General features: G+C 45.3%; 1 protein-coding gene across 1 annotated transcript in view; it reads left to right on the top strand.

Annotated features, from left to right (window-relative positions):
* Positions 1–10,603, top strand: part of LOC148430775 (RNA-binding protein FXR2-like) — a 56,919-nt gene extending 46,316 nt beyond the window's left edge. The window contains exon 15 of the mRNA XM_088466473.1: positions 9,526–10,603. Coding sequence (XP_088322599.1) covers positions 9,526–9,540 — 15 coding nt within the window. The 3' untranslated portion in view covers positions 9,541–10,603. The remainder of the gene's footprint in view (positions 1–9,525) is intronic.
* Positions 10,604–13,827: the final 3,224 nt, after the last annotated feature.

Genomic DNA, 13,827 nt, shown 5'->3' with positions numbered 1-13,827 from the left:
ACTATTATCCCATCAGAGGGGTCACTGACCCTATAACTTATAGGTATCCTGTGTGTGTGACACTATTATCCCATCAGAGGAGTCACTGACCCTATAACTTATAGGTATCCTGTGTGTGTGACACTATTATCCCATCAGAGGAGTCACTGACCCTACAACTTATAGGTATCCTGTGTGTGTGACACTATTATCCCATCAGAGGAGTCACTGACCCTATAACTTATAGGTATCCTGTGTGTGTGTGACACTATTATCCCATCAGAGGAGTCACTGACCCTATAACTTATAGGTATCCTGTGTGTGTGTGACATTATTATCCCATCAGAGGAGTCACTGACCCTATAACTTATAGGTATCCTGTGTGTGTGACACTATTATCCCATCAGAGGAGTCACTGACCCTATAACTTATAGGTATCCTGTGTGTGTGACACTATTATCCCATCAGAGGGGTCACTAACCCTATAACTTATAGGTATCCTGTGTGTGTGACACTATTATCCCATCAGAGGGGTCACTAACCCTATAACTTATAGGTATCCTGTGTGTGTGACACTATTATCCCATCAGAGGAGTCACTGACCCTATAACTTATAGGTATCCTGTGTGTGTGTGTGTGTGACACTATTATCCCATCAGAGGAGTCACTGACCCTATAAATTATAGGTATCCTGTGTATGTGATACTATTATCCCATCAGAGGGGTCAGTGACCCTATAACTTATAGGTATCCTGTGTGTGTGTGACACTATTATCCCATCAGAGGAGTCACTGACCCTATAACTTATAGGTATCCTGTGTGTGTGACACTATTATCCCATCAGAGGAGTCACTGACCCTATAACTTATAGGTATCCTGTGTGTGTGACACTATTATCCCATCAGAGGAGTCACTGACCCTATAACTTATAGGTATCCTGTGTGTGTGACACTATTATCCCATCAGAGGGGTCACTGACCCTATAACTTATAGGTATCCTGTGTGTGTGTGACACTATTATCCCATCAGAGGGGTCACTGACCCTATAACTTATAGGTATCCTGTGTGTGTGACACTATTATCCCATCAGAGGAGTCACTGACCCTATAACTTATAGGTATCCTGTGTGTGTGACACTATTATCCCATCAGAGGAGTCACTGACCCTACAACTTATAGGTATCCTGTGTGTGTGACACTATTATCCCATCAGAGGAGTCACTGACCCTATAACTTATAGGTATCCTGTGTGTGTGTGACACTATTATCCCATCAGAGGAGTCACTGACCCTATAACTTATAGGTATCCTGTGTGTGTGTGACATTATTATCCCATCAGAGGAGTCACTGACCCTATAACTTATAGGTATCCTGTGTGTGTGACACTATTATCCCATCAGAGGAGTCACTGACCCTATAACTTATAGGTATCCTGTGTGTGTGACACTATTATCCCATCAGAGGGGTCACTAACCCTATAACTTATAGGTATCCTGTGTGTGTGACACTATTATCCCATCAGAGGGGTCACTAACCCTATAACTTATAGGTATCCTGTGTGTGTGACACTATTATCCCATCAGAGGAGTCACTGACCCTATAACTTATAGGTATCCTGTGTGTGACACTATTATCCCATCAGAGGAGTCACTGACCCTATAACTTATAGGTATCCTGTGTGTGTGACACTATTATCCCATCAGAGGAGTCACTGACCCTATAACTTATAGGTATCCTGTGTGTGTGACACTATTATCCCATCAGAGGGGTCACTGACCCTATAACTTATAGGTATCCTGTGTGTGTGACACTATTATCCCATCAGAGGGGTCACTGACCCTATAACTTATAGGTATCCTGTGTGTGTGACACTATTATCCCATCAGAGGAGTCACTGACCCTATAACTTATAGGTATCCTGTGTGTGTGACACTATTATCCCGTCAGAGGAGTCACTGACCCTATAACTTATAGGTATCCTGTGTGTGTGACACTATTATCCCATCAGAGGAGTCACTGACGCTATAACTTATAGGTATCCTGTGTGTGTGACACTATTATCCCATCAGAGGAGTCACTGACCCTATAACTTATAGCTATTCTGTGTGTGTGACACTATTATCCCATCAGAGGAGTCACTGACCCTATAACTTACAGGTATCCTGTGTGTGTGTGACACTATTATCCCATCAGAGGGGTCACTGACCCTATAACTTATAGGTATCCTGTGTGTGTGACACTATTATCCCATCAGAGGAGTCACTGACCCTATAAATTATAGGTATCCTGTGTGTGTGACACTATTATCCCATCAGAGGGGTCACTGACCCTATAACTTATAGGTATCCTGTGTGTGTGACACTATTATCCCATCAGAGGGATCACTGACCCTATAACTTATAGGTATCCTGTGTGTGTGACACTATTATCCCATCAGAGGAGTCACTAACCCTATAAATTATAGGTATCCTGTGTGTGTGATACTATTATCCCATCAGAGGAGTCACTGACCCTATAACTTATAGGTATCCTGTGTGTGTGACACTATTATCCCACCAGAGGAGTCACTGACCCTATAACTTATAGGTATCCTGTGTGTGTGACACTATTATCCCATCAGAGGAGTCACTGACCCTATAACTTATAGGTATCCTGTGTGTGTGACACTATTATCCCATCAGAGGGGTCACTGACCCTATAACTTATAGGTATCCTGTGTGTGTGACACTATTATCCCATCAGAGGAGTCACTGACCCTATAACTTATAGGTATCCTGTGTGTGTGACACTATTATCCCATCAGAGGAGTCACTGACCCTATAACTTATAGGTATCCTGTGTGTGTGACACTATTATCCCATCAGAGGGGTCACTGACCCTATAACTTATAGGTATCCTGTGTGTGACACTATTATCCCATCAGAGGAGTCACTGACCCTATAACTTATAGGTATCCTGTGTGTGTGACACTATTATCCCATCAGAGGGGTCACTGATCCTATAACTTATAGGTATCCTGTGTGTGTGACACTATTATCCCGTCAGAGGAGTCACTGACCCTATAAATTATAGGTATCCTGTGTATGTGATACTATTATCCCATCAGAGGAGTCACTGACCCTATAACTTATAGGTATCCTGTGTGTGTGACACTATTATCCCATCAGAGGAGTCACTGACCCTATAACTTATAGGTATCCTGTGTGTGTGACACTATTATCCCATCAGAGGAGTCACTGACCCTATAAATTATAGGTATCCTGTGTGTGTGACACTATTATCCCATCAGAGGGTCACTGACCCTATAACTTATAGGTATCCTGTGTGTGTGACACTATTATCCAATCAGAGGAGTCACTGACCCTATAACTTATAGGTATCCTGTGTGTGTGACACTATTATCCCGTCAGAGGAGTCACTGACCCTATAAATTATAGGTATCCTGTGTATGTCATACTATTATCCCATCAGAGTAGTCACTGACACTATAACTTATAGGTATCCTGTGTGTGTGTGACACTATTATCCCATCAGAGGAGTCACTGACCCTATAACTTATAGGTATCCTGTGTGTGTGACACTATTATCCCATCAGAGGAGTCACTGACCCTATAACTTATAGGTATCCTGTGTGTGTGACACTATTATCCAATCAGAGGAGTCACTGACCCTATAACTTATAGGTATCCTGTGTGTGTGACACTATTATCCCATCAGAGGAGCCACTGACCCTATAACTTATAGGTATCCTGTGTGTGTGACACTATTATCCCATCAGAGGAGCCACTGACCCTATAACTTATAGGTATCCTGTGTGTGTGACACTATTATCCCATCAGAGGGGTCACTGACCCTATAACTTATAGGTATCCTGTGTGTGTGACACTATTATCCCATCAGAGGGGTCACTGACCCTATAACTTATAGCTATTCTGTGTGTGTGACACTATTATCCCATCAGAGGAGTCACTGACCCTATAACTTACAGGTATCCTGTGTGTGTGACACTATTATCCCATCAGAGGAGTCACTGACCCTATAAATTATAGGTATCCTGTGTGTGTGACACTATTATCCCATCAGAGGGATCACTGACCCTATAACTTATAGGTATCCTGTGTGTGTGACACTATTATCCCATCAGAGGAGTCACTAACCCTATAAATTATAGGTATCCTGTGTGTGTGATACTATTATCCCATCAGAGGAGTCACTGACCCTATAACTTATAGGTATCCTGTGTGTGTGACACTATTATCCCACCAGAGGAGTCACTGACCCTATAACTTATAGGTATCCTGTGTGTGTGACACTATTATCCCATCAGAGGAGTCACTGACCCTATAACTTATAGGTATCCTGTGTGTGTGACACTATTATCCCATCAGAGGGGTCACTGACCCTATAACTTATAGGTATCATGTGTGTGTGTGTGACACTATTATCCCATCAGAGGAGTCACTGACCCTATAACTTATAGGTATCCTGTGTGTGTGACACTATTATCCCATCAGAGGAGACACTGACCCTATAAATTATAGGTATCCTGTGTGTGTGACACTATTATCCCATCAGAGGGTCACTGACCCTATAACTTATAGGTATCCTGTGTGTGTGACACTATTATCCCATCAGAGGAGTCACTGACCCTATAACTTATAGGTATCCTGTGTATGTGATACTATTATCCCATCAGAGTAGTCACTGACACTATAACTTATAGGTATCCTGTGTGTGTGTGACACTATTATCCCATCAGAGGAGTCACTGACCCTATAACTTATAGGTATCCTGTGTGTGTGACACTATTATCCCATCAGAGGAGTCACTGACCCTATAACTTATAGGTATCCTGTGTGTGTGACACTATTATCCAATCAGAGGAGTCACTGACCCTATAACTTATAGGTATCCTGTGTGTGTGACACTATTATCCCATCAGAGGAGCCACTGACCCTATAACTTATAGGTATCCTGTGTGTGTGACACTATTATCCCATCAGAGGGGTCACTGACCCTATAACTTATAGGTATCCTGTGTGTGTGACACTATTATCCCATCAGAGGGGTCACTGACCCTATAACTTATAGCTATTCTGTGTGTGTGACACTATTATCCCATCAGAGGAGTCACTGACCCTATAACTTACAGGTATCCTGTGTGTGTGACACTATTATCCCATCAGAGGAGTCACTGACCCTATAACTTATAGGTATCCTGTGTGTGTGACACTATTATCCCATCAGAGGAGTCACTGACCCTATAAATTATAGGTATCCTGTGTGTGTGACACTATTATCCCATCAGAGGGATCACTGACCCTATAACTTATAGGTATCCTGTGTGTGTGACACTATTATCCCATCAGAGGAGTCACTAACCCTATAAATTATAGGTATCCTGTGTGTGTGATACTATTATCCCATCAGAGGAGTCACTGACCCTATAACTTATAGGTATCCTGTGTGTGTGACACTATTATCCCACCAGAGGAGTCACTGACCCTATAACTTACAGGTATCCTGTGTGTGTGACACTATTATCCCATCAGAGGAGTCACTGACCCTATAACTTATAGGTATCCTGTGTGTGTGACACTATTATCCCATCAGAGGGGTCACTGACCCTATAACTTATAGGTATCCTGTGTGTGTGTGACACTATTATCCCATCAGAGGAGTCACTGACCCTATAACTTATAGGTATCCTGTGTGTGTGACACTATTATCCCATCAGAGGGGTCACTGACCCTATAACTTATAGGTATCCTGTGTGTGTGACACTATGATCCCATCAGAGGGATCACTGACCCTATACCTTATAGGTATCCTGTGTGTGACACTATTATCCCATCAGAGGAGTCACTGACACTATAACTTATAGGTATCCTGTGTGTGTGACACTATTATCCCATCAGAGGGGTCACTGATCCTATAACTTATAGGTATCCTGTGTGTGTGACACTATTATCCCGTCAGAGGAGTCACTGACCCTATAACTTATAGGTATCCTGTGTGTGTGACACTATTATCCCATCAGAGGGATCACTGACCCTATAACTTATAGGTATCCTGTGTGTGTGACACTATTATCCCATCAGAGGGGGCACTGACCCTATAACTTATAGGTATCCTGTGTGTGTGTGACACTATTATCCCATCAGAGGAGTCACTGACCCTATAACTTATAGGTATCCTGTGTGTGACACTATTATCCCATCAGAGGGGTCAGTGACCCTATAACTTATAGGTATCCTGTGTGTGTGACACTATTATCCCATCAGAGGAGTCACTGACCCTATAAATTATAGGTATCCTGTGTGTGTGACACTATTATCCCGTCAGAGGAGTCACTGACCCTATAACTTATAGGTATCCTGTGTGTGTGACACTATTATCCCATCAGAGGAGTCACTGACCCTATAACTTATAGGTATCCTGTGTGTGTGACACTATTATCCCATCAGAGGGATCACTGACCCTATAACTTATAGGTATCCTGTGTGTGTGACACTATTATCCCATCAGAGGGGTCACTGATCCTATAACTTATAGGTATCCTGTGTGTGTGACACTATTATCCCGTCAGAGGAGTCACTGACCCTATAAATTATAGGTATCCTGTGTATGTGATACTATTATCCCATCAGAGGAGTCACTGACCCTATAACTTATAGGTATCCTGTGTGTGTGACACTATTATCCCATCAGAGGAGTCACTGACCCTATAACTTATAGGTATCCTGTGTGTGTGACACTATTATCCAATCAGAGGAGTCACTGACCCTATAACTTATAGGTATCCTGTGTGTGTGACACTATTATCCCATCAGAGGAGCCACTGACCCTATAACTTATAGGTATCCTGTGTGTGACACTATTATCCCATCAGAGGGGTCACTGACCCTATAACTTATAGGTATCCTGTGTGTGACACTATTATCCCATCAGAGGGGTCACTGACCCTATAACTTATAGGTATCCTGTGTGTGTGACACTATTATCCCATCAGAGGGGTCACTGACCCTATAACTTATAGGTATCCTGTGTGTGTGACACTATTATCCCATCAGAGGGGTCACTGACCCTATAACTTATAGCTATTCTGTGTGTGTGACACTATTATCCCATCAGAGGAGTCACTGACCCTATAACTTACAGGTATCCTGTGTGTGTGACACTATTATCCCATCAGAGGAGTCACTGACCCTATAACTTATAGGTATCCTGTGTGTGTGACACTATTATCCCATCAGAGGAGTCACTGACCCTATAAATTATAGGTATCCTGTGTGTGTGACACTATTATCCCATCAGAGGGATCACTGACCCTATAACTTATAGGTATCCTGTGTGTGTGACACTATTATCCCATCAGAGGAGTCACTAACCCTATAAATTATAGGTATCCTGTGTGTGTGATACTATTATCCCATCAGAGGAGTCACTGACCCTATAACTTATAGGTATCCTGTGTGTGTGACACTATTATCCCACCAGAGGAGTCACTGACCCTATAACTTACAGGTATCCTGTGTGTGTGACACTATTATCCCATCAGAGGAGTCACTGACCCTATAACTTATAGGTATCCTGTGTGTGTGACACTATTATCCCATCAGAGGGGTCACTGACCCTATAACTTATAGGTATCCTGTGTGTGTGTGACACTATTATCCCATCAGAGGAGTCACTGACCCTATAACTTATAGGTATCCTGTGTGTGTGACACTATTATCCCATCAGAGGAGTCACTGACCCTATAACTTATAGGTATCCTGTGTGTGTGACACTATTATCCCATCAGAGGGGTCACTGACCCTATAACTTATAGGTATCCTGTGTGTGTGACACTATGATCCCATCAGAGGGATCACTGACCCTATACCTTATAGGTATCCCGTGTGTGACACTATTATCCCATCAGAGGAGTCACTGACACTATAACTTATAGGTATCCTGTGTGTGTGACACTATTATCCCATCAGAGGGGTCACTGATCCTATAACTTATAGGTATCCTGTGTGTGTGACACTATTATCCCGTCAGAGGAGTCACTGACCCTATAACTTATAGGTATCCTGTGTGTGTGACACTATTATCCCATCAGAGGAGTCACTGACCCTATAAATTATAGGTATCCTGTGTGTGTGACACTATTATCCCATCAGAGGGATCACTGACCCTATAACTTATAGGTATCCTGTGTGTGTGACACTATTATCCCATCAGAGGAGTCACTGACCCTATAAATTATAGGTATCCTGTGTGTGTGATACTATTATCCCATCAGAGGAGTCACTGACCCTATAACTTATAGGTATCCTGTGTGTGTGACACTATTATCCCATCAGAGGAGTCACTGACCCTATAACTTATAGGTATTCTGTGTGTGTGACACTATTATCCCATCAGAGGAGTCACTGACCCTATAACTTATAGGTATCCTCTATGTGTGACACTATTATCCCATCAGAGGGGTCACTGACCCTCTAACTTATAGGTATCCTGTGTGTGACACTATTATCCCATCAGAGGGGTCAGTGACCCTATAACTTATAGGTATCCTGTGTGTGTGACACTATTATCCCATCAGAGGAGTCACTGACCCTATAAATTATAGGTATCCTGTGTGTGTGACACTATTATCCCGTCAGAGGAGTCACTGACCCTATAACTTATAGGTATCCTGTGTGTGTGACACTATTATCCCATCAGAGGAGTCACTGACCCTATAACTTATAGGTATCCTGTGTGTGTGACACTATTATCCCATCAGAGGGATCACTGACCCTATAACTTATAGGTATCCTGTGTGTGTGACACTATTATCCCATCAGAGGAGTCACTGACCCTATAACTTATAGGTATCCTGTGTGTGTGACACTATTATCCCATCAGAGGAGTCACTGACCCTATAACTTATAGGTATCCTGTGTGTGTGACACTATTATCCCATCAGAGGAGTCACTGACCCTATAACTTATAGGTATCCTGTGTGTGTGACACTATTATCCCATCAGAGGGGTCACTGACCCTATAACTTATAGGTATCCTGTGTGTGACACTATTATCCCATCAGAGGGGTCACTGACCCTATAACTTATAGGTATCCTGTGTGTGTGACACTATTATCCCATCAGAGGAGTCACTGACCCTATAACTTATAGGTATCCTGTGTGTGTGACACTATTATCCCATCAGGGGGGTCACTGACCCTATAACTTATAGGTATCCTGTCTGTGACACTATTATCCCATCAGAGGGGTCACTGACCCTATAACTTATAGGTATCCTGTGTGTGTGACACTATTATCCCATCAGAGGGGTCACTGACCCTATAACTTATAGGTATCCTGTGTGTGTGACACTATTATCCCATCAGAGGAGTCACTGACCCTATAACTTATAGGTATCCTGTGTGTGTGACACTATTATCCCATCAGAGGAGTCACTGACCCTATAACTTATAGGTATCATGAGTATATTTTCCTTTTGAATGTGAGATCTGGAATATAATGTTGTTTTTATCTTCTTTTATGCTTAGGAAACTGTTGGATGACAGAAGATCAGATCTCATGGACACTGGACAATTTGTCAACATCTATCTACTGACCTCAACTATAATTACATAATTAATGTATAATTCTCTATGTATCAACGTACATCCTGTACTGACCCCACACACAGCTCTGTCACTACACCTCCATCCTGTCCTGTATCTCTCTACTATTCCTGTACTGACCTCACACACACAGCTCTGTCACTACACCTCCATCCTGTCCTGTATCTCTCTACTATTCCTGTACTGACCTCACACACACAGCTCTGTCACTACACCTCCATCCTGTCCTGTATCTCTCTACTATTCCTGTACTGACCCCACACACACACAGCTCTGTCACTACACCTCCATCCTGTCCTGTATCTCTCTACTATTCCTGTACTGACCTCACACACACAGCTCTGTCACTACACCTCCATCCTGTCCTGTATCTCTCTACTATTCCTGTACTGACCTCACACACAGCTCTGTCACTACACCTCCATCCTGTCCTGTATCTCTCTACTATTCCTGTACTGACCTCACACACATCCTCTCTTTGCTACACTTGGAGTTTGTTCTTTAGTTGATGATGGGCCCCGGCCTATGGATGGAGGTGGATACAGCAGTGCCTGGCCTGGTACATGAGTTCCTCCGAGCATTCTCCCATTGTATAATGAATTTGGTTATACTTTCCTGCGGGGTGGTAGCCGTTTTGGATCATTATTTAACTTGCTGGGTGATAGAGGTGGAAGCCCAGAACATGGATTGGCCTCACATGCAGATCTTTACTTTCCAGATTACTTTATTTATTTCATTTTATATAAATCAAGGATGGGGAACGGCTGTCTGGCGCTTCCATAGTATAAGTAATCCGGTATGTACTCTGTGCGAGTGCTGTCACCGGGCACGAGGGATGTTCTGCCGCCCAGGAGCATGAAATGGGCCTCCGCCTTATTCTGACGTACCGGTGTGATGGAGGGTTTGTTTGTGTGACCGCGCCATGAGCTCTGCCAAGTGATTGGTCATTGTATCCGCTTACGCTCTGCTGTAAAATAAAGTGACCTAACAGTGCAGCCAACATGGAGTATGATATTTGGGGAAAGTAGCCAGAGGGCGCCGCAGCGGGTGACCCGAAGGAAAGGTCATTCAGCGTAATCCTCAATGGCCGCAGTGTGGTGGGTTTATAGGGATGTCCAGTATTCTGTGTATTGTAACGTCACCATTATTGTTAGAAGTACAGTATGTCCGGCTAATGGGGTAACTGGTGGCATAATCATCTATGCCTTCAACATCTGGTCTATCCTTGTAGAGAGCGCTCTGAAGTTGGTGGGTGGGGATCGCTGCTGCAGGGGGTCATGGAAGGTGGGGGATCGCTGCTGCAGGGGGTCATGGAAGGTGGGGGATCGCTGCTGCAGGGGGTCGTGGAAGGTGGGGGATCGCTGCTGCAGGGGGTCGTGGAAGGTGGGGGATCGCTGCTGAAGGGAGTCGTGAAAGGTGGGGGATCGCTGCTGAAGGGAGTCGTGAAAGGTGGGGGATCGCTGCTGAAGGGGGTCGTGAAAGGTGGGGGATCGCTGCTGAAGGGAGTCGTGAAAGGTGGGGGATCGCTGCTGAAGGGGGTCGTGAAAGGTGGGGGATCGCTGCTGAAGGGAGTCGTGAAAGGTGGGGGATCGCTGCTGAAGGGGGTCGTGAAAGGTGGGGGATCGCTGCTGCAGGGGGTCGTGGAAGGTGGGGGATCGCTGCTGCAGGGGGTCGTGGAAGGTGGGGGATCGCTGCTGCAGGGGGTCGTAAAAGGTGGGGGATCGCTGCTGAAGGGGGTCGTGGAAGGTGGGGGATCGCTGCTGCAGGGGGTCGTGGAAGGTGGGGGATCGCTGCTGCAGGGGGTCATGGAAGGTGGGGGATCGCTGCTGCAGGGGGTCATGGAAGGTGGGGGATCGCTGCTGCAGGGGAACATGTATGGAGAGGGGAAAGCACATGCTGCGTAGTATGGGGCACACTTGTATACTATAACTTTCAAGGTGGAATCACACAAGGAGCAATTAAATACAATTCGGATACGGTCCAAATCGGGTAAGGGTTGAAGGGGCTGAAGGGCAATTGGTTGTAGTGTTCTCATATTTTGGTCCCAGTAGCTGGAGGTTGGAGCAGTGAGCCAGAGGTGAAGACCGCTTACCCAGCTCAGCTACTGTTACCAAGCCCACAGGGCATTGCTATAAGGCACCGCACAGTCTGTGCCGCGCTGTACACGGTCTACATGCAAAATGGCAGGGTATCGAAGCGTAAATACTGACCGTCTCACACAGCCTGGGTATGACAGGTGTAATGTCCCTGGTTAGTGCTAGGTAGAAGAGAGTGTGGAGGGCCCTGCTCGTAAGATCTTGCATATTAAGGGGATTGGATAATTTGGGTGAACTGGGAATTCTTATATGTAGGAGGGGTAGAGCAGAATTGTGCCGAGTTGTCAGGTGGGCTGGTAAGCTTTGCCTGAAGGGTATGGTTTAAGGCTGGGGAGAGTTCCAGATAATGGGGGAACCTCTAGGGAAGTCTTGGAGGTGAGTGTGAGAGGAAGTGATCGGTGTGGGGGAGGCTGAGGAGGTGAAGAGGGAGATAAGGGGGATGAGAGCAGACACTTTGGGAACACCAACAGGTAGAGGATGTGAAGACAGAAGAAGAGCAGTGGGTGAGGTAGGCGCGGGGGGTGATAGAGGCGGAGATAGACAATCCTCTCAAGGTGCGCGGCGGCATAAGAGAGGAGAAAGAGTGCTCTAGTTAGTGATGGTCCAGTGAGGGTTTCTAAAGGATGGGTGAGACTAGGGCAAGTTTGAAGGAAGTGGGGACAGAGGAGAGACAGGTTAGAGAGATGGGTGAGGAAAGGAATAGGGGCAAGTGGCAGGGGGATATAAAGAAATTAGGATATGGACTTTATCCCTCATGGTGTGAGAGAAGGATGAGGAGATTGCGGTGTGTGGTTGGCTGTTGGCAGAGAAGCAGGTGGCAAGTTTAGGGGCAGAGGGAGGAGGGTGTTGGAGGATGGTGAGGAGATAAGACATTTGAGGTAGGATCGTATCACATGAGGCAGCAGAACATGAAGTGAGATGGAGGTGGTCAGCGTAAAGGCATGATTGCCTCCAATGCTGCTCAGCTGTCCAGGAGCATTTCTGAAGGTATTGTGTGAGAGTAGAGCGCCAGGGGTGGGGAACAGACCAGATGGGAGTGATGGAGCAGCAGAGAGGAGGTTTAAGTAATAGAGTGAGACAGCTTGGTCGGGGCAGGAGAAGGCTGAGATGGGAGAGTGGAGGAGAAGTTGGAATTGTCTAGGGCTGCAGTGAGTAGTGTTGTAGAAGGTTGGATGGGGCTGAGATGGTCAGTGTAAGGCTAGTCCGGGATCCATTTGATCACAGCCGTCTTTCCTTCTGCCTCGGCTGTGCACAGACAACTGGAGGACTGAGGCTGAGAAGATGAAGATGCCCTACACATGGGAAAACGCAACAGTGATGGAGTCACCTTGGTCTGTGCAGCTTCCATCCTGACAGTGACACTGGAGATCCCCGAACACGGAGCTTTCAGTGCATCTTCCATGAACCACCAGACCCTGATGTACACTCATTTGGCAGATCAGTGTTGCTCAACTTCAGTCCTCGGGGACTACTAACAGGGCATGTTTTCTACATTTCCTAGTTGGCGCACAGGTGAAGCTAATTATTTTACTTGTGATACTGAAGAGATCTGTAAAACATGCATTGCTAGCTGCGCAGCCTGCACACTACGTTACATCTATAGATTGCCATGTAATCCATTCTCTGACTCCCCATAATGGATTACAGATGGAAAGAGATGATTTGAGACTGACCTGATGATTCACTATTCTGTGGTGACTACTCTGTGGCCTCATTCTGTAGTGACTCACCATTCTGTGGCCTCATTCAGTAGTGACTCACCATTCTGTGGCCTCATTCAGTAGTGACTCACCATTCTGTGGCCTCATTCTGTAGGGCCTCACCATTCTGTGGCCTCATTCAGTAGTGACTCACCATTCTGTGGCCTCATTCTGTAGTGACTCACCATTCTGTGGCCTCATTCAGTAGTGACTCACCATTCTGTGGCCTCATTCAGTAGTGATTAACTACTCTGTGGCCTCATTCTGTAGTGACTCACCATTCTGTGGCCTCATTCTGTAGTGATTATTCGGTGACATCATTCTGCAGTGATTGACTATTATGTGACCGCATTCCCTGGTGACTCACCATTCTGTGGCCTCATTCTGTAGTGACTATGCTGTGGCCTCATTCTGTAGTGCATATCCAT

This window comes from Taudactylus pleione, unplaced genomic scaffold (genome assembly GCF_031769625.1).
Source record: "Taudactylus pleione unplaced genomic scaffold, aTauple2 ptg003193l, whole genome shotgun sequence".
Taxonomy (NCBI): Eukaryota; Metazoa; Chordata; class Amphibia; order Anura; family Myobatrachidae; genus Taudactylus; species Taudactylus pleione.
Note: the sequence above shows the minus strand (reverse complement) of the source record. Positions and strands in the feature narration are given on the sequence as shown.